The sequence below is a fragment of the Falco punctatus genome (assembly GCF_963210335.1).
Source record: "Falco punctatus genome assembly, chromosome: 7".
NCBI classification, from domain to species: Eukaryota; Metazoa; Chordata; class Aves; order Falconiformes; family Falconidae; genus Falco; species Falco punctatus.
Genome location: NC_137587.1, coordinates 32,856,928 through 32,877,581, shown reverse-complemented (window position 1 = coordinate 32,877,581; position 20,654 = coordinate 32,856,928). Strand labels below are relative to the sequence as shown.

At 41.5% G+C, this 20,654-nt stretch overlaps 1 protein-coding gene across 3 annotated transcripts in view; it reads right to left on the bottom strand.

The window, feature by feature from the left end:
- Positions 1-8,569: 8,569 nt before the first annotated feature.
- Positions 8,570-20,654, bottom strand: part of TUNAR (transmembrane neural differentiation associated intracellular calcium regulator) — a 32,455-nt gene continuing 20,370 nt past the window's right edge. For all 3 annotated transcript variants that reach the window (XM_080396282.1, XM_080396284.1, XM_080396283.1), the window contains one exon: positions 8,570-10,826. In XM_080396282.1, coding sequence (XP_080252408.1) covers positions 10,641-10,826 — 186 coding nt within the window. In that variant the 3' untranslated portion in view covers positions 8,570-10,640. The remainder of the gene's footprint in view (positions 10,827-20,654) is intronic.

Below are 20,654 nucleotides of genomic sequence, written 5' to 3'. Positions count from 1 at the left end.
GCCAGAATCTGTTTTACTGTTAACCACACTTCAGTACACCCTCCTGCAAATCCAGCATGGGCTGATGGAGAAACACTTTGCATGCTTATTGATTTCTTTAGTTTCCAGGCAGTGGAATTGCAGCACAAGGATCATTTTTTTCAGAACTTTTGCTATATTCTGTGGAGCAACAAAAAGTTATGCAAAATTTGAGCTCATCTAGTAACTGCAGACATGTCTCAGAACCAAAGTGATCAGCTGGATCTCCCCTTTTCAAAGTAAGCAAAATTATGGTATTTTAATAACATAGGATTTTGATCCTCTTCAGGTTTTGTGGTATCAAAGCAACCCTACTTTTGTCATTGATTTTATTAGGACCCTTTGTTCTCAGTACAACAACAAAGTTTGAATCAATTTAAATTACTAAGCTCTTCTATTCTGATTTTTCTTTTTTTATTATTTTGTTATGTGAGACAATGGGAGTATTCCAGCAACTGCATGAAGACTTTGTGAGACTCCAGGCACTGTGGACAAAACATGCTGCTATTGCAGTTCTTATAATACCATGTCATGGAAGTGCTCACAAGTCAAATAAGACTAATGTAAGTGACTCTTAAAAGCTGAGCTAGACTTACAAATTATCCCTGATCTGAGAACTCAAAACCAAACAGAAACAAATTTTAGAGAACGTCTCAGCTGGATTCCCAGGCCTTCATTGTGTGGTCCTCCCACCCACACTGTCACGTGGAGGTGGCAGGAGCCTGGGGAACACAAGGATGCAGAAACTGCGTCCCTTTTCAAACTCTACCAAGGCGTGAGACAGCTTCTATAAGGAGTGTCTGAGGAATCTGGGCTTGTCCCAGTTCAGAGAAAAAGAGGCTGAGGGGTGACCTCACTGCTCTCTACAGCTTCCTAAGGAGGGGAAGTGGAGAGGGAGGTCCTGAGGCATTTGGACAGTGCCCTTAATAACATGCCCTAGCTTTTGGGCAGCCCTATAGTTGTCAGGCAGTTGGACTAGGTGATTGTTGTAGGTCTCTTCCAATTGAACTACTCTATTCTATCCTGTTCTGTTCTGTTCTAGTCTGTTCTATCCTGTTCTGTTCTGTTCTAGTCTGTTCTATCCTGTTCTGTTCTGTCTTGCTCTGTTCTGTTCTATGTATAGGAAAATATGCACAAAGGAAAATGCGGAGAGTGGGGAATTGCAGCATCCCACAACAACCCCAGAGGAGATAGCATAGTCCCATTCAGGAAGGCACCTTTTCAGTCCACTTGATCTGGAGCAGTGGTGACACTGCTGGGAATGAGAATCACAACAGATGCTGCCAAGGTCCCTTCAAAGTGCTCCTGAGCCACTTCTCTAAAAGGATATATTTTGAGAAGGGACATTCGGGGGCACCCTAAGAAATCACTGGCTGCTTTTCTCTTTTATATTAGACATCGTTTTATTTTTGCTTCTTCAGCATAGTATCTAAAAAAGCTGTATCTGACAAACAAAGATGTGACAAGTTTCCCCTCTGAAATCATAACCTGAGCTGCATGAAATGGGGAGCTCTGGTACTAGTGGGTGGTAGATAAGCTCCATGGAAACATGAGGCAGCTACTGAACACAGCAGGGATTTGATGCTGAACAGAAAACTTTCAAAGCCCAGAGACACCCCAGCTATGTTCCCCTGATGCCCTGGCCCTTGCCATAGTTGCTTTCACCACAGCAAAGCCAGCTGAGCATGTAACTCAATTAGGATGGGAAAAATGTGCATGCACCCCTCACTCCCTCTGAGAGCATGAGAGACAACGTGGCCAACAGCCAGGCATGAGGCAGAGGCGGCTGTGTGCTCACAGGCTGAATTTTGCGCCTCTGAAGATTCACTACATTGTCAACAGCAAGCAGACATCTCACAGCCTCTCATTTTCCACCTCAGTTTAGTGTTCCCAAAGGTCTTGGTTTACAAAAGATTTATGAGTGACCAAAAAAGCAAAATGCAAATCAAAATAAAATAATTTCATTGCTAAATACTCCTTTTAAAGTAAAGAATACTCTGCTGATTCACATAGCAATTTTTATAAGGCTCCTGCAGCCAGCGCTCCCTCTTGCTGAGCAGTTTTGTTTGTTCATGGGACAGCATCCCCAGAGCAGATCGGTGCTGGTGAGGAGGCACAGCTGAGGGTCCCAGCTGCCTGGGCACAGGCTCTGGTCTGGACCGTGTATGAAGTGGACAGCCACCTCAGGGAGGAAAGTGTGAAGCTGGGGTTAAAGTACCAGAGCTGTGGGGCTTATTGCTGGCCCAGAGAGGTACCATCTAGCTTTGTGAAAGTAAGTGGAGAAATGGGCAAAGATCACTGAAGAAATCATAGTGATTTGGGAATCTTTAGTTGATACCTTCTACCACGCACACAAGGACTACTGATGATTAAGAAAGTTGGCCTGAACATCATAATCCAGGTAGTTTTTGGTATGAAGGTGATAATTCAACAAAAAGGTTGGGTTTTGTTGTTGGTTTTTTTTTCTACGCAGAATGTTTTGATGTCAATGAAAATTAATTCAGGAAAAAGGTGGGCAAAGCAGTATAGCTTTTTGGAACAGAGTTTTGATTTTAATTGGAAACAACTTTTCAGTCTGAAATTAATTGTCTGTTAAGAAAAGGAAAACAGCCAAACCAAAATATGTTTAAAACATATAAAACTGAAGTACAACAAACAATTATTTCTAAATGCCATTCTGTGACAACCTCTGAACTGCTGAGGATTTTGCTTCAGCTCAGATCAAAAACCATTTCAAAGCATAACAAATACTCAATGGGTAGAAAAAGTGTTTTTCCAGCATCTCTGATGATGGGAAGTCACAGCAGTGGGAAGAAAGCCCCAAGTTTGGTTTTTTTCACGTCCAAACACAACAGCAAAGGTGCTCTGTTGAGCTGTGCTAGTGTTTGGCTACTGCCTTGCTAATAACTCTGATGTCATTTTACACCTTTGCACCAATGAACAGGCACATTAGTAACGGTGATATTTCAGATTTTGGAAACTTAATTGCCTATTACTGCCTTTCATCAGGTATAAAGGACGGTGGGCACTCTGTGTGTCATGGTGCTCCAAGGGCTGCTGCCCCTCAGGGGAAGGTCAGCCAGGAGCTGAGCACCGCCTATGGTCAATCAAATTTTCTTTGCCTTGCTCTGTAAACTGCAAAGGCAGTGCAATGCATTGCTTTGAGTTTGACAGATGAAATATTTTTTCTAAAATCAAAAGAAACTAATCTTCTAGGACTTTTACTCAGCACAGCATCTGGGTCACTTGGGGTTGGCCATAGCAACAGGCTCGAGAAATAAGACCCCCTGTTTTGTGTAAATGGCTATATACTTACACTTGTAGTGAGGTTTGCATAATTGTGTGTTATTGTAATGATGTGGTTATATTTCTCTTCTTGATGTTTAAAACAGGAGATCAGTATGTACTAGAAACAGGCTTATAAAACTTTAAAACGTGACATCCATTTACTAGTGCTTGCACAGCTCAGTGAATCTGTACATAAATATTATTACGCCATCAAACAGAAATATGATAAAGCCACTAATGAGTTAGCATGTTGGCTGATGGTGAATCATATAAAGGAAAATGTAAAACATTCAGCACTGAGATTTTTTTGAAGCAGTCTAAGGAAATGCCTAGTTTCTGATGGAAAATGTAGATTGAATATTCCTCCATTGTCTTGATCCCTTCACTGGTTATGTTAGGCAGGCTCTAGCGTCATTCTCATCAATCATACAGTCTCAAACAGATCAGCTGAAATTAAGGTCAATGAGGCAAAGAGAAATAGCTCGTTGTACCGGAAATTTTGTATTTTTCCCTGTCTGATTAGTTGCATTGTTGCTATAGCTGAGTTGTCAGCTGTCAGCTAATGGCCCAAACCTGCAAATACATATTCACATGCATATTAACGGTAAAGGAACTTACCCCTCAATCTGTTATGTACACGCAGAGTTTTAGCAGGGTGAGTAGCTAAATTATGGCCTGGTGTATATTACGCAGTGTCAACAGGAGTGTAAGAATGATAATTGTTTGGTCTTACTTTTGGGTTTTAATCTGCTAAAATTGCATGTCTGACATACAGTTTTGTTTTCTTTTAGCTAATGCAAACATTTCATATGTTTCTCTGCTGACATTTGTTTGAAAATGTACAACTGTAATGATGAAACTTCATCCCACAGAATTCCTTTAGGCTTCAGAAATAATGGTATCTAATTATTATAAAAATACTACTAACAATGCTCACTGGATGCAAAGAAAACCACTATCTTTTCCTGCCCACAATAACAAATTATTTAAACATTGACAATGTCATCTTCATTCTTCCTTATGCATCCAATACCAACATTTTTGCATTAGCCATTGTTATTAGAGAAATAAGAGTAGTATCTGCAAAACTGAAATTGAATTGATTGGTAAGGGAAAAAAAGCAGCACATTAAAATTTGAAAACATATATAGTAAATTTTAATCCATATCTTAAATTGACAAAGCCAGAATTATTTATAAAGTCTTTCCTATTGAGTCTGCAGGAACTGAAAGTGAGAAATCAGACCTCTGCTACACAATCATTTTATTGCATTTACCCACCACCAACATCAACCCACCATAATACTGCTGCTCCTCAAGAAGGTAAGTATAGTGGACAGCAGCCAGCCTCCTCTGCTCCAGCTCTGGCTCACCGTGGCTCCCGTCTGGTGTCCCTTGCTAATGCTAGACTAGTAACACCTTGCCTCCAGAGACTGACTGACTGAGACTCATTATGATGAGGTCTGCACGATATCAAGGCCACATTAAGATACCAGGGACTTTAATTGTTTCCTGAAGACCTGGCTCCAGGAGGCATTTGGGTATAACAAATTCTCAGCATCATAAGACAAATCTGCCTGGGTCTAACTGGTAACTGAGCCTGTGAAGAACCCAGAGCCCAGGTGATAAACCTGCATTTCCCATGCTATGTAGGATGATAGGATGGAAAATGGTCCTCATCAGCACTCCAGGCAAGTCAGCTGGTTGTTGTCAGCAAGAAATGGATGCTCCTGCTGCTCCTCCTGCCCTGCAGGAGGGACTTTGCTCCCTAGTTTACATTAGGGAAGCCCAAAGCTGCTTTCACCCAGGTGGAAGGAAGCTCTGCAGCTGCCACGAGAGGAGTGCCACAAGGACCACGTTAGGCTGAATTTGTACTGCTTGCAGAGGAAAGGATCCCAGTGCCGTAAGCGTAGCTAAGTACCATCTATGAACAAGGCAGGATGTCCTGTTGGTCTACAGAGCTTGACTTGGGATCCAGGCTTTGGTACAAAACCCTGCTGCAGGGGCCAGTTACAGCCCAGACCCACCCCCACTGGCAGTCACGGATACTCTGTCTGCGAGAGACTGCACACGGAGGGCTGTGCGCTGAGTGCATGGCACCGCACAGGCATGTTTCAGGATGAACAGGCACCTTTTAGGTAACGGCTATATTATATAAAGTTGGATCATAGGGAACGGTTGGGTGCTTTCAACCCTACAAATTACCTTTCACCATCTGAGTCCCCAGCTGAAATGGAAATAAGCAAACCTAATGCTTAAGACAATGAGAGTCTTATTGGATACCAGATGGTTCATATGTAGATAAATTCATATGGATGCATGTGGGATTTCAGCCTGGTGTAAGGGTTTCCATGCTGGACAGGTTTTGTTTCTCTTGGATCAGTGGTGGGGAAGGAGAGCTACGCTGAGTTTGTAAGACCCTTTGGGAAGAGCCTCCAAAACGCACAGCCAGGCATGCAAGCAGTGCAGGTTCTGCAGGGTGTCTGCAGGGTATCTGCTGGGAATAAATGTGAACAGATTTTTTTTTTTTTTCCCACTGCATAATGTACTATTCCTTACATTTGTAAATCTTTGTAAATCTGTGCATTCTGCTCCAAAGAAGACAAACCCTCTCAGCAAAAAAAAAAAAAAAAAAAAACAAACCAAAAAAAAGAGGTGCTTACGGATATGTGCAGTGAGTTCCTAGGCTGCCAAAAAGTACTCTTGGGAAGCAAGCCAGAGTCACTCGGAGGCCTGGTCAGTGTTTTCTTTGGAAGGTTGCAGCTGGAAATTGCTGCTGAAACATTTTCACTGAGGTTCTTTCTTTCAATTAGACATATTTCTTCCAGAAACTTTCCAAGGAACAATAATATTTTTTTCTTCAAAATACTGGCTAACCAGAAACAAGGTACTCCAGCCAAATCTCAGACTATTTAGTTAGTGAATTCTGCAGTGCTGCCTCCCTGGAGTTTTAATTGAGTTACTTTTTATCCCCATTCCCCTCTCTGGGCCAAGTTCTCTGCTTATGCCACAATGCACTCTGAAACGTCAGTTCTCACTCAGCAATGATGAGACCTCCTGACATGGATGAGACCCTGGAGCATTTGAGGTGAGCTCTAGGATATAGATTAAAGGGAAGTATAAGATACTTGGACTTAAGCAATGCGTCATACTAAAGTGTTATCACAACTTAACTGAAGCTTTTCTTGTATTTGGCTGCCTACTGAATCAAAATTTTACCTGTGGGCCAGGGGAGGGATGGGTCTGGGAATTCAACTAGAACAGTATCTACTAGGTTATCAGACAATAACACAAAGACGATCACTGACTGTCCTTAAAATGATATGGTAGACCTTTACACCACAATAAATCAAAACAGCAGCTTCCAGAGGGTCCCAAGCCGGGTACATGTAAAAACTGTCCTGAAGTGCAACGAGCTGCACACTGCTGCAGAGCTGCAGGCAGAAGGAGCAAAAGGTACGTAACTGAAAAGACTGCCCTGTCAGACAGCACACAAGAAGATATATTCCTGTATGAAGATGTGATTCCCGAGATGATGAACTTTCAGTGTCAATTATAGGAGCCACTGGTGAGAGCGGTAGCCTTTCTTCTTTCTCTCCACTTGATTGTGTGCATAATGTAATGTAAATAGTTTTATCTTCTTCTTTCTTGAAAGTCTTCTGTACCTACCCGACAACACATCAGACACTAGCAAGGAGAATGTCACTTTCCTGTCACCTCAGGAAAATATCTTTGACTCCCATAACACAAACCATCAAACTATATAGGAGGATAATTTAAAAATACAATCTTATTCTTAGTTGACAGAAGCAAAAGTTGATGTTTTCATATCTTATTAAGACACTGGATATTAATTTCCTTCTACTCAAATGCAAACATGAAATTTCCTGTCACTAATGGAGTAATATTTTATTTTTAAAAATCTACTTTGGAAATTATTTGCATTACAAGCCAAGCCAAGCCAAAAATGAGACTATCAGCTATTTCCCTGCCAAAGCAGATTTACCATTCAGCACCTGTAATGAGAAGTTTTATTCAACTATTTATACTGCAGTTGTTGCCTATAAGGTATCTACGATATATTTGTTACCCGGTTGAGTATTTCTTACAGGTGCATGCTGAAAACTGCTCACGTAGAGAAGCATGAGGGTAACTTGGCTCCAGCTGGCACTCGGCAGAAAGCAGGCCTGCGTGCAGCTGCCTAGTCGGCATACTTTCAGATCTTTTTACAAAACATTTCCCTTCCACAGTCATTCTTGAAAACATACTTTTCCCATATCAGTATTCATGAATACCAAATAAAAGGTAAAGAAATTGCCCTTGAAGAAAACTCTTCATTTTTATTTAAATGAATACACAATGAATCTACTTAAGAAGTACCTGCCCCAGGATATTTCTAGAACTATCTGTGAACAGAAACCTGTAAAATTATAATATTAAGTGTTAAACTGTTTATGGAATGAGATAAACCTTTCTTCCTATTTCAGAGTGCAGTAAAAGCCCTGTGGCAAAGCACATGGCACACGGCTGTGGAGGGCGCAGGGTGGTAGGCAGCTGGACACACTGCCTACGCCAAGACTAACAGGCAAAGGACAGCACACCCGCAGCTGGAAACTCGTTCCCTAATGGGTCTTCTGTTGGGGAAGGCAGAGTAAACACAGAGTCCTCAGGCTTCCTGATCCACCAGTCCAGCTTAAGCACCTTTGGGCTATTTGCAGTGCCTGTCTTGTTGAAGATGCCACCCACCCGTGTGTCTGGAGTGTAACTGTGATGAGCAGCAAAAGTTGATGCTTTAGGGGGGTGGGTGTGTTATATGTTGTTTTACAATGCAGAGCTATTATTTGTAATATTAATAGAAGTACTTAATGAAATTTCATTCATTAACCATCTTCATGGCCACAAGATGATGACAAGTAGTATCATTTGACACAGAGGGAGGCAAAGAAATATCAGGCATCAGAACTCCATCTCTTGACTCAAACACTGCCCTTTCCCAGGCTTCCCCTCCAGAAGACAGATATGAGCCTCAGGAAGATTGCTTTGGTGTTTTCAGGAGAAGGAGAGGTTCGAGAGAAACATCTGCAGACACAGGACCCTGCCAGCACAAGGGCAAGCTGGGGTTGGCCTGGTGGCTGGGGTACGTGCAGGTGTGCTCTGGGACATAAGCACCAATGCCATTGCCACATGCTGCCATCAGCAGTAGTTTAACCAGAAGAAAAAATACAGAGTGGAGGCAAGTATATTTTAGCTTTTTTTTTCCCCCCCCCCCATTCCGGATGATCAAAAAGCAGAGTTTGCTAATTCCTTATAATTACTTGTGAATAACTTATAAATTAAAAACCAAGATCTGCCTCACCAAGCTCCACTGAACTGTTTCTCCACTAATGTTTCTCACCCTCTCCAGGACCTGCAGCTCCACCAGCACCGTCCAAACATAAATGTTTCCTCAACCACACCGGCATGCTTGGCACTTTCTTTCTGTGCTGTTCTCTGCTGGTTCAAATCTCTGCTCATTTTCTCGCCCTGTCATGTTTTCATTAATTTTTATTCTTTCTTCCTTCAGTTTTCATTTTGGATTTAATTTTTATTTATTTACTGACCTTTTCCCTTCTTCTAGTGGATTTGTTATTGAATGTATGATACCCACAAGTGACTAAACACCTCTGTTTATGAGAGGTGCCCCTCAGGGTTTTCTGGGCTTGATTTTATATCCTGCAATGAAATTCCATATTTTTGACACCAGTCTTAGCCCCTAGGAACTGGTGAAAAAGCTCATTACTGATTCCAGAGGAGCAGGACTGAGACTTTAGAATCAAATTTTTTACAGCTCCAGCTGATTTCAATAGTAATCCCCCTTGTGCATCTGAGGATGCAATCCAAACCACAAGTCAGTAAACATTTTTTTAAGAGGATATGTCAGAGTTAATGGGCAACGTACTTAGGCAGCTTGAGGCAAAATTGAATTCTCATATTTTTAATGCTTCATATATTTATAGGTACTGAACTCTGAAGAAAAATGGTGACCATCATCATTGTACATTCCTGTCAAAAACATAAGTCATACAACTTCACTGCACTGACCTCAGTTAAAGCACATGTCAGAGAATCGTATAGTGTTAATGATCCTCACATTTAAAATATTTACAGTCTCGATTTTGCTTAAGCCCCTCACTACAGGCTCTCTAAATTTCTCTTTTCAGCTGCATAAACCTTTGCTGGCTTCTCTCAATATAAATACTTAGAGAATGTGACCAGATTCTGAAAGTCATAAATGCTGTGAATTTTGTAATATTTTTGTGAGATGCCTCAATATTCCTTTCATTAGCTTTTTTTTTTTTTTTTTTTTAAAAAAAAAAAAAAAAAAAACCTATAAATAGAGCCTGCTTTCTGCAACCAGTCTCCAAAGGTCACCTTACAATGTTTTGCTATTTCCCGTATTAAGCAGCAATGCTTTTCAGCTGACATTCCAACTTCAAGTCATGCATATGAGCATGATGTGAGCTTGCTTCAGACCACAGTGAGAGGGCTGCAAACAAGACTGCTGTATAATTGCTGAGAAAAATAACATCCATTGTCAAAAAGGGCACTTCATCAAACAAAATTTAGCTGCATGAATACAAGTGTCTCCAAATATTTGGTTCATGCTAAAAATATAGCACATTTATTAAAAATATATATTTATAAACATTGGTATGAACAGACACAAATGTTAAGCAAATGAGAAAAGAAAAATAACCATGTAACGTATTTCTCCCAACATGTTATCAGTTTTAGGCAGACCTTGGTCAATGGAATTGTTTTTTTCATGATTGCACCATATGTTCATTCTAAATAAAAAGCTTGTCAGATTCAATGTAAATAAAAGCAAAAACCAAGAAAAAACCAGTCATTTCACCTAACAGACATGTGATCTGTGCTATGAAGCTATCATTGAGTTCAATCTTTGCGGGTATACAGTATGCATTTCTAATTGTATATAGCATAGAGCTTCTTTCTTTCTTTTTTTTTTTTTTTTTCTCCCCCAAAGTGTGTTAAAACAACATATCCCTGATGGATTTCTTCAAAGCTACAACTTACATAATTGCAGTCATTTTCTTCCAAACTGAAAACCAAACTGAAAGGAAGTAGGCAGGACAAGAGAGTTAAGCTTGTTACTGTGTGAAAAAGTCTTGTTAAATTAATTGTGCTTCAGCCTTCGCTGCCTGCAGGCAGTGCTTTTGTGATGTGTTAATATAATACAGAGTCAATTCTGATTAAACAACTTGTCAATAATCAGCAATGTTTGTCGTCACTTTTAATGGCTGTTTTATCTGGTCTATTTGCATGCCTTCTAGTTTACAGTGTTGTGTAAATATACACAAAAATGATCACAATGAGGTTCAGAATTGTCCCAATAATTCCAAGCATTGCCAAGATGGTTTCTTCCTTGCTTTCCTTTTCTTGACTGCCTTTATCTTCTTCATTTCCACTAGTGATTACCATCTTGGTGGCCAGTTTCTTTATCCTCCCTTTCAGGATAACCTGGATTTAGGAACAAAAACATTAAAATGGATTGTTAGTTCGAGTTTCCAAACTCATACTAATAGTGGAGCCAATTGAAGAATTTTTGCCCCATAATGCGTTATATGAAGAATTCACTTTGAAAGTATTAATATTTTTACTAGCTATTTAGTAAATGCTTAATTAAAATGATAATTCAGCTAGCCTGTAGATTACTTATAACCCTCCATTAACACTCTGCTTTTGTGGCAGCAATCGTCCGTAACACATATAACTCATCTGCGATGTTGTTATAAAATTGGTCAGAAATGTACTGATGAGGTGTGACTCCACCAGCATCAGCGGGGACTTTGCCTGCGTTAGGGCTACAGGAGATCATCTCATCAAGTTGTGGAGACCCTAGATTTACACTGTAGTTCCAAGAAGCAAGTGGGTGAGGGAAATAAAACTCGGAAGACCTCTTTTTTAATAGGAAAAATCACCAAAGACAAAGGTATTTTGTCTCCTATTGAGAAGGAAGACAGCAGTGACTTCCTAATAAATAATTCAAAATGGAAGCAAAACCAAAATAACATCCATCTTGCCTTTTATTTTCCTCGTTCCTAATGCACAAGGAAAAGTTACTTGCAGTGCAGTGAGTTGAAGTGTATCGATCTGCCTGCAGGGAGAATACAGACATTTCCCAAGCAGCAGCCTCATCCTCTGCTTCAAAAAAGAGGATTCTTCAAACATGGGACCAGCCCTGACTTCTGGCACTGCTGGAGCCACGAACAAGGCAGCTCTCTTGGTCTTCCAGAGACCCAGACTCTGAGACCTGGGTAAACATTTGATTGTTCAAGTAAAAATGGATAAGCTCTATTTATCTGTGCTTATCTAACGCTGCAAATTTTGCTCTCATGGGCAAACCAGAGTGCCACAGAAAACTGAAAAAGGTTGGCTGGTTTCCCAAAGACAACTGATCTGCCAACAGCTGGGTTCCGGCAATGCCCTGCTGTTACCTCCCAAGCTGTAAACCATATCCCATGATGTTCCTGCTGCAGGAAGCAGTGGTAGGATGCAGCAAAAAATGCTCCCCAACAGCTCCTGCCTTTTAGAGGGGTTTGTTTGGAGAAGGGGGGCACAGGCACTTCCCTCATTCCTCCCTCTGGTAACCCATGGAGCAAACACGCTAGATCCCACGCAGCACAGATGTTCAGGGTGATGAGGGCTCCTCAAGAACAGGCCACAATCTGCACGGACACATGTGTGTGCGTCCCAGCACATGTCACCAGAGGGGAGCCCTGACCTGCAGCTCCACTGAGCTCCTGGGCTGCACAGCCGTAGAGCAGCCACCAGAGCACCAAAAGGATGGAAAGGACTGGGAGAGGTAAGCAAACCCTGTGACAGAGAGACTGAGAGCAAAAATGGAGAATCCAGACAAAGCAACTTGCATTTGGTCACATCTGCAAGTTGTTTATATGTAGGACAGTGAGTAACTACTGGCAGCTTCCTAGAACGGGTGTCCTGGTTGAATTCAGCAGGTACAAGTGATTAGCAGTGAGTAAGGCAGAAGCGGGGACCTGTGGAGGTGCCACTGGCCTTTATACTTACACTTGTGTTAGCATTTACGTGTTTTACCTTAGCATCACCAAGTGATTCAGAGGAAAACAAGAATGAAAGAGTCAGTAACCTGAGGGTATCCATGACAGAATCAAGTCAGCAGGAGCAGGAGGCACCAGGCAGAGGGATACTACATCAGACAGCAGAGCATGCTCATCTAGCAGGTCTTCAGGTAACCTGCCCCAGGAGAGCAAAGCTTCAGAGTCACCAGGTACCTCTCAGGGATGCTGGCTCCTGTGGCCCCGCTGCAGGTTCCCTTCCAGCCCCCAGAAACATCCCTGTCCCCACAGTTCCTCCAGCCACAGCCACCCGCAACTCCTCCTGCAGGACCTACCTCTTCTAGCAGCAGAAGGGCTTTGTCATATTGCCCCCAGCTGGTGTCCAGGGGACGGCTTGGTTGCATCTGACGGGTGCCCTCCCTATCATATTAATTGCCACCATATACAGTCAGTGATACCTTAACAAGCAAATTGGCTCTGGGAAGTCACAGGAGAATTCCTACTAAAGCCATTTACACTAACCTCACAACCAAAGCACATCCACTCCGTGTGGCATCAGATCACAAACTCGCATCCCAAGCTATGATGCGCAGCCATTACTTCACCCGCAAAGCCATGAGTCATTTGGATATCATGTTCTTTTCCCCTTCAGTAACTGGGAGGTTTTCCCTCTGGCCATATGTTTGCATTTCACTGTTTCTTTGAAAAATCAAGTGGGATCACAAATATGATCTGATAAAATCCCAGGCCTGGAACACAAGGATTTGAAGGGAGGGTGAAGTCCTTGCTGACTGGCTCCCACAAGAGCCAAGCGCTCTTGATTCAGCACTCTGGCTCCCACAGAAATATGGTCATACCCAAGCATCTTGTGGGTCAAGCCCTTCTGGCTCTGAAAAAAGCCAGAGAAGGTACAGTGGGCCTCTCTGCATCCCATGGTTTAGGCAGTTTCCCATTCACATGAATATAAACCCACAGCGAGCAGTGCAGAGCCCCAGATGGGGTGGATTTGCACACGCACTGCATCCACAGACACTCTTAACTTTGACATGGTGACTGCACCACATGCACTAGACAATCTCATTTCTAGGATTAATGTGAGCAGAGGCAGCATGAGGGCATCTGAACCCCTCTTATTAACATCCCCAATCTTTTCTTACTAAAGTCAAACTGTGAAGCATAAAGTTAGTGTCAAACTCTTTCAGGACACTAGATCCTAAAAATGTGATTTTTTTGGAGATCATCTCAGTTGCTGCATTCATGCCTGTGTGCTCTCTATTTGTTTGGCTCATGCTATGATGCAGCCTGGGACTGCATGAACTGCATCCTTTTTGGGTGAAACTACACCCAAAGATGTGCTCCAGGAGCTCTTCATGTGCTATAAAAACAATAAAATCGATTTCAGTTCATGGCAGCAGGGGCCCAGACAAAAGCTTATCTGAAGTAAAACCCCCAAAACATGTGTAGTGTGGACACTGGCACCATTAGTTTCCCTGGAGGAGTTGCTCCAGCAGGTCCAGGCTGCTCACCATTTAATACATCACCTAAACTACGAGAGAGAGCGAGCACAGTGGGCTTGGTATTAAGAAGCATTTAACATTCAAACAGGACAGGACTGGGACCAAATGCAATTATATTAGTACTCTGCCAAATATAGTACTGTTGAAATCGAGGTAAGCGTTGACTTTGAACTGTGAGGAGACCAGAATCAAAATTGCTTCTCCACATTTAAGAACTGACCTTGGGAGAAGAGGAGCACTCTCCTAATGTTAGATTCAAGACTTTAACCTTCACAGATCTCATGCTTAGAGTAGTATTTTGGATAGCTGAAGTGTGGGGGGTTTTTTTGCTACTGGGAAAATATTTGCTGTCAGTTTTAGTATAATTACACCAATTAAGAAAAATAAAGAAGTTTTCTGGCTTTCTGGGTACTTTTTTTCAACCTTTATTATTCTCTTCTGGAAATTGCTTTCGTTTTTTTGACATTGTTTCACATTTGTAAGATTCTTATGACACTTTACTCCTTTTATATTTTTTATACTTTTTATATTTATGCTTGTCAGAAACATTCCTTTTGTTTACCCAGAACTGCTGCTAGAACTGCTGAGACAGGAGGGATAGAGAGTACTAGATTTACCAGCTCTTTAATAACTATCCCTGTTATTTACTTACTACTTCATTAAGAAAGTGCTTTCCTGCCACATCAAAATTACTGTGTTTCCTACTTCATTTTGTAAGATTCATTATTAACTTAACATCAGCCTTTTGAAAAGCTACGTATTCCAAAAAGCTAGCCATGGAAAGATATGTATTCCACATATTTTGCCTTGCACAGGGGAGAAAAGGACAGTTCGGTGGTTAGGACACTCCTTGCGCTATTCATGTCCTTGCCTTACTGCTGAATTCTTAGATATCTACAGGAAATCCACTTTAAGCCTCCCTCTGCCTCAGTTTCTCACCTGTGAGATTCTTTGAAGAACCGCCCAGCCTATGTCAGAGAACGATCCATAACATAAGTCAGGCCTCACAAATACTTCCAAAAGAGGGAGACACTAACATGGAAAATTTCAGATCCAGCAGTGCTGTAAAATATACGCACTACCATCACCCCAGATCTGTGGGATCTGTTGTACGCCACTGTCATTGCAAACAGCCCAGCGAACAAGGCAAAGCATTTCTAGCCAAAGGAGATAATCCTTACTTGTCTCTTCATTCTCAGCATGAACAGCAACTGAGCTAAAGGTGATGGCTTAGTGGCAGGGCTTTGGAAAAGGCAGCAGCAAGCACACTTTAGTGAATTTACTGCAGTATGTTTGTCACATCGAAGATACAAAGCACATCCCTCGTGAAGCACCTGTCCCAACATATCTGTCAGCTTTTGAAATCACTGGCACCTTGACTAGCTCTTGAAAAAGTTTTGTAATCTTAAATAATTTCTCTTCTAAGTCATTATTTACGAGCTCCCCAAAAAGGCTTCAGGTGGAGGGTGCAGCTGGCAGAAGCGGAGCTTCTGGGAAGTCTGAGGAGGGGAGGATGGTCCAGGCTTTGCCGGAGGCCCTCACCACTCGTGCTGACCAGCCCCGTTTTGCCATGTATTATCTGGCACTTTGAAAGACAGGAACGAAAACTTCTGAAAAGCTCCCAGGGTCAGATGCTCAGCTGGTACAAAGCAGTCTCCCTCCCCTGAGTTCAGCTGAGCCACCTCCACTTACACTCGCTGAGGATCTGGCTCCTTGTACTCAATCTAGCTTGAATATCAGCAAGCACAAATTTAGTATTCTTAATCCATAATCACAGACAATCACCAGCCAAATTGTTTTGATATTTAAACTTGTTTACAGTCCCCAGGCTATTAGTTGTGATGACACATTAAGAGATAAGAGAGGTTTAATTTTCTGAGGATAGTTCCACCCTCTGGGGATAAGAAACACACAGCAGAAACTTGTTTTGATTAGCAAACAGAAATCATACAAAACCGAGTGTGAGTTCAGATGCTGCTGAACTGACACCTTCCCTTATCTCACAAAGTACTCGAATTACCAAGCAAGGAGGAGAGGCTCCGAGGATTTAACCCCACTTGAACATCACAGCCCACTGGACTTCTGCTCCTTTCCTCCTAACAAGTTATTTTAATCTCATTTTCAGCCAAGGGCAGACTTGGGAAAGTTGGGTGCTCAGCGCAAGTCCTGGACAGCCTCCAGGCAAGATGCTAGGCAGGGCAGTTCGGTGGATGCTGCACTGCTGCTCCTGATCTGTGGGAAGAAGGCAAACAGTGCGCACATTTGTGCTCGCTGGCAGTCCCTTTTCTAAGGATTACATGGGCATATTCTCACTCCTGTGATGACTTCATATCCACTCGCAACCCTTGTACTGTTTTGACTGGATAAGACCTCTCCTAAACTCCGCTAACATAGTATGTTGTCAGCTGTCAGTCAAGATCCTGCTCAGAGAAGCACTGGCGGGTGCAGGGACACACATTTGCATTTATTTTTAGCGTTGGATTTCAGGGAACTGAAAAGCACCATGTAAATGCAAGATAAGGCCAAAAGAAGCTCTGAGGCCATAAGAAACTTCACTAAAAGCTCATTCAGACATAGCAGCTTGCACAGGCAATGTGCAGTACGTGTGAATAGCGGATTAATTGAAATGGAATGAGCAGCAACTAATGTACGGTAGAAATCAGAATACATGAGAAAAGCAAAGAACAGCCATGGTAGAAATCAGAATATGTGAGAAAAGCAAAGAACAGCCATAAGAAAAATGAGAGAGGGAGACAAGGAAAGGTGCCAAGGGAGAGGTCTTTCATTAGAGAAAAAAGACCAGAAAGAGCAGGAATGTGAGCCAGGTTCAATAACACTCCTCAGCAGTGAGCAGAGACCAGCGCCTAAAGAAAAGAGATGTCTCAGCAGAGAGAGGACACAAGCACTTATGTAGTCCTCAAGCAGGAAAATAAACCCACGTCAGGCTGCTGCTCTGCTGGCTGGTTTTAGTCAGTGGGAAATACATGCTATTTATAGCACTGCAGCCAGGATATTTCCAAAGGTTCAGCAATGTGAAATCTCCTCTAGAATAAAGGGAAGCACTCAGCAGCAAAGAGGTTATTCTGAGAGGGCAGAATTCAAATAAGTAATGCATTACAGGGCTCATTCTGCTCCCCACCATGGCTCTGATCCAGTTTATTTAGACAGCTGGTTTTGTTCCCCGGGCAACTCAGAACTTAGAGGATGCAAAGGACTTGCAGCCAGGTTTACAATTTTACCTTTCTTCTCATCATTTGTGTCTCTAGGACCATCCACAGCCCTGAAATGCTCAGGATACCTAAGCTCTGTTATAAGACCAAATATTTTGAATACAAGTATCCTTATCTTCAATACAAAGCTATGATCTATAGCAGAATAATGATCCTTAAATACCAGGCTATTACTACAGACTCTCTTTTGCCTGCCTCCTGCAGACAGTGTTATCCACAGATTCACTAAGAGCCTTTGGCTCCTCCCTTATAGTAAGGTCTCACATACCAGGATACCTAAGGCTTCACAAGTCCTACTTTGTGAAAGAAATAAACCTGAATGAAATGAGAATAAGTCAGCCTTTAACACACAGCCCTCTCCTCTTTGATATGGGATGCACTATGAAGAACGAATTGTTATTGATCAAAATGAGTAGTTCATTTAAAACACAGCTGCAAGATTTCCAAACTTTGCAAATCCAGAAATGATTAATTTTCTGGCTGTGCCTAAACAGAGGTGAAATTTCAGTAGAATTCTGCATGGTTTAGACTGATTTACTTTGTGTTCACAGTCCATTTTCCTGATACACAGTACTGTGGTTGGTTGCCTGGTACTGATACTCAGAAGCAACTCTCAGTTGGTACTGCAGCACACACTTGCCATTTTCCTCCTTTTAAATACACAGTATTTCTTTTCAGACCTTTTGAGTCAAAAGAGTATTTCCTCCCTCCCACTCTTCCTGAGGTTAGCCCCTGATACCCTCTATCAGCAAGAAGAGAGGAGGGATAACAGGGTCTATGGTTATTTTGGCTGCATGAATCCCTCTGCAATGTCTGCAAATGCACTGGCTCTCAAAAAAATTCTGACTGTCTGCGCTCCATTTTCAGACAATTTAATGCTCTGCTGCAATAAATGGCTAGTGCTGAAAGATAAAAGTTGCATATTGCAGACACAGTGACAGAGGACAGATCTGGGCTCCGTCTTTGTATAGTTTCTGCTGAGCCCTGTCCTGCAGAGCCTAAGGGATTCCTGTCCCAGAATCAGCAGCTGCAATGGAGAAGGAGAAGAGAAGCCAAACATCAACCCCAGACAGGTCTGTGTCTCACTGCTGTTCCTTTCCCATCAGTGGCGATGGGACAGAAGGAGCTAGCCACAGTGATTTCCCAGAACTGCCTTAGAAAACGTCCAGTAAAGGCCAAACAGGCTGCGGTGTTAGTGGGCATAAAAGTAGCCAAACGGAGCCAGATGACAGTCCTGCTGACCAGATGTCTCCTTGTCGTTAGCTGATGCCAAAGGTGCACAGCGTGACTGCAGCAATGCTTACCCCACTGTAGCTAACTAGGATCCAGAAATCTGCAGCTCAAGGACTTCCTCCACCAGAGTAAGCATCTTTGGGTTTCATGCCTCTCTATAGATTTGTTTTCTCTAAATTTGTCTAATTGCTGCTTGCACTTATTTTTCCCCTATACAGTGTCCTGTAGCAATGAGCTCAAAAGAAAATTAAAGGACATCTGTAAAAGGATCCACTTGTTATTTGAACCTGTTACTTCATTCCTTATTGTAATTTGTGAAACTGTGAGAAATCAGCTTTTATTCTGCAGGCCACCTAGAATGCTGGAATTTTCTTATCATAGCCCTGTAGTCATCTTTTTTCAAGACTGAAAAATCCTGGTCTGTCTAGTTGTTTCCTCGAACAGAAGCCATTCTGTGCTTTTGGTTATTTTTCTTGCCTCTCTCTCTTCCTTGTCTAGTTATCCAAGGAGGGTTTGAAGCAACAAAGGGCAAAACCTTTCTGGGCTTCTGGTATTAGTGTGCAGCCCGTGCATTGACCTTGCTCTCCAAAGGTTTCATAATTTATAGATACCAAGGTTGTTAGAACAGACACTTTTCATTTGAAGAAAAGAGAAGGAAAAAGAGAAGAAAAAGAGAAAAGAGAAAAAAGAAAAAGAGAAAAAAGAAAAAGAGAAAAAAGAAAAAGAGAAAAAGAGAAAGAGAATTAAAAAAAAAAAAAAAAAAGAAAAAGAAAGGTAACATCTCTCCTTCTCACACTCCAGAAATTATGATAAAATAAAATTTGAAGCTTGAAGTCAGAGTTCTCTCTGTTAGTACTTTGCCCATCTTTCCTGAGCTTAAGAAAGCAGAACAACAAAAAAACTCTACAGTGAACACACCCAGATGCTGGCATATCCAGATTAAAAAAAAAACCAAACCAACCACCACCAAACAACACCCAACTATTAAAAGCCTTAAAATTTACATTTTTGACCAGATAAAAGTAGCATGAGCTGAAATAGCTAGGTGAAAGAATGAGATGTTGAAGTATCTCTTTCCATTATTTCAGATCTCAGCACCTCATTTTCTATTTCAAGGGCATCTCCAGGATTCTCTTTTAGAAGCAAAAATACACTGAAGCCCCGTAAAGGGAAAAAATACAATACCCACGTCTTAGAGAAAGACAGGTCTCTTATCTGCCAGGAAGCAAAAAACCTCTGTCATAAGCAGTTTAAAGATCTGTCCTCAACCACTGTGTGCTGGAATGGAAACTCAGCTGCTTCACAAGGTACAAGAAATATTAAGAGATGGGAAACTGGCACAAATTTGTATTAATTTTTTTGCTATATAATATCTCTAAATTCAGCCATGGCCAGAAGATGATTTGGCCTGTAATGGATCAAACTACCTTTACTTCAGATGTAACCTCTCCTTATAAAACAAACATGCACCAGTAGAGCATCCAGAAACCTGAGGGACATAACACCAGAGCTTCTCTAGAAAAAAGCTGTTAATTTGTGGGTACAACAACAATCTAGGAAGTTTAAAGTCTCCAGTTTTAATTCTATATCTATATTCCAAAATTAATTATCTATATTCCAAACTTAATTATCAACTACAGCTACATGAAGGGACACTGCAAATAATTCTAGCCTTCTGACACTTTCTGATTTAGGAAAGTTGTGCTCAGGTTTTTTTATAACTTTAAAAGTTATAATTATTTGGTCTGAAATGATACATGCCAGCCGTTTGTCTCAAGGAAAATATTTCCCTGGTCGTGGACTGGAGAAATCACCCAGTTTTGCTGTTGATAGGAATGATGCTTAGAATCCAATTATTGGTTTACCCATATAAAATACTGGCAACCTTTTCAGTGAAATACTCAAGTATCTTCACTTATGAAGCAAGGACTGCATTCTCAATTTTATTGTAGCTGATACAAGTGCAGAAGAAGGTCTTGTGCAGCATAAAATATGTTTCTTTTTAGATGATGAGTTTTGAAAAAGAAATTACCTCTCTTGTAATTTTTTCCTGTTTAATTACTCTCTTGCAGCATTTCAATAGGTTGAAATGTCATTGACAGTTGTTAATATGAACATTTGAATAGCAAAAGGCTTACAGTTTGCTATTAAAAAATAAATTCTTTGTTGTTTTTTTTAATTAATTTGAAAAGACCAGCCAAACATGCTATAATTAAAGGTAATACAGGATAAATTCAGCCTGCTTCTGTTCATGTGTTGTCAGGTAGGTTT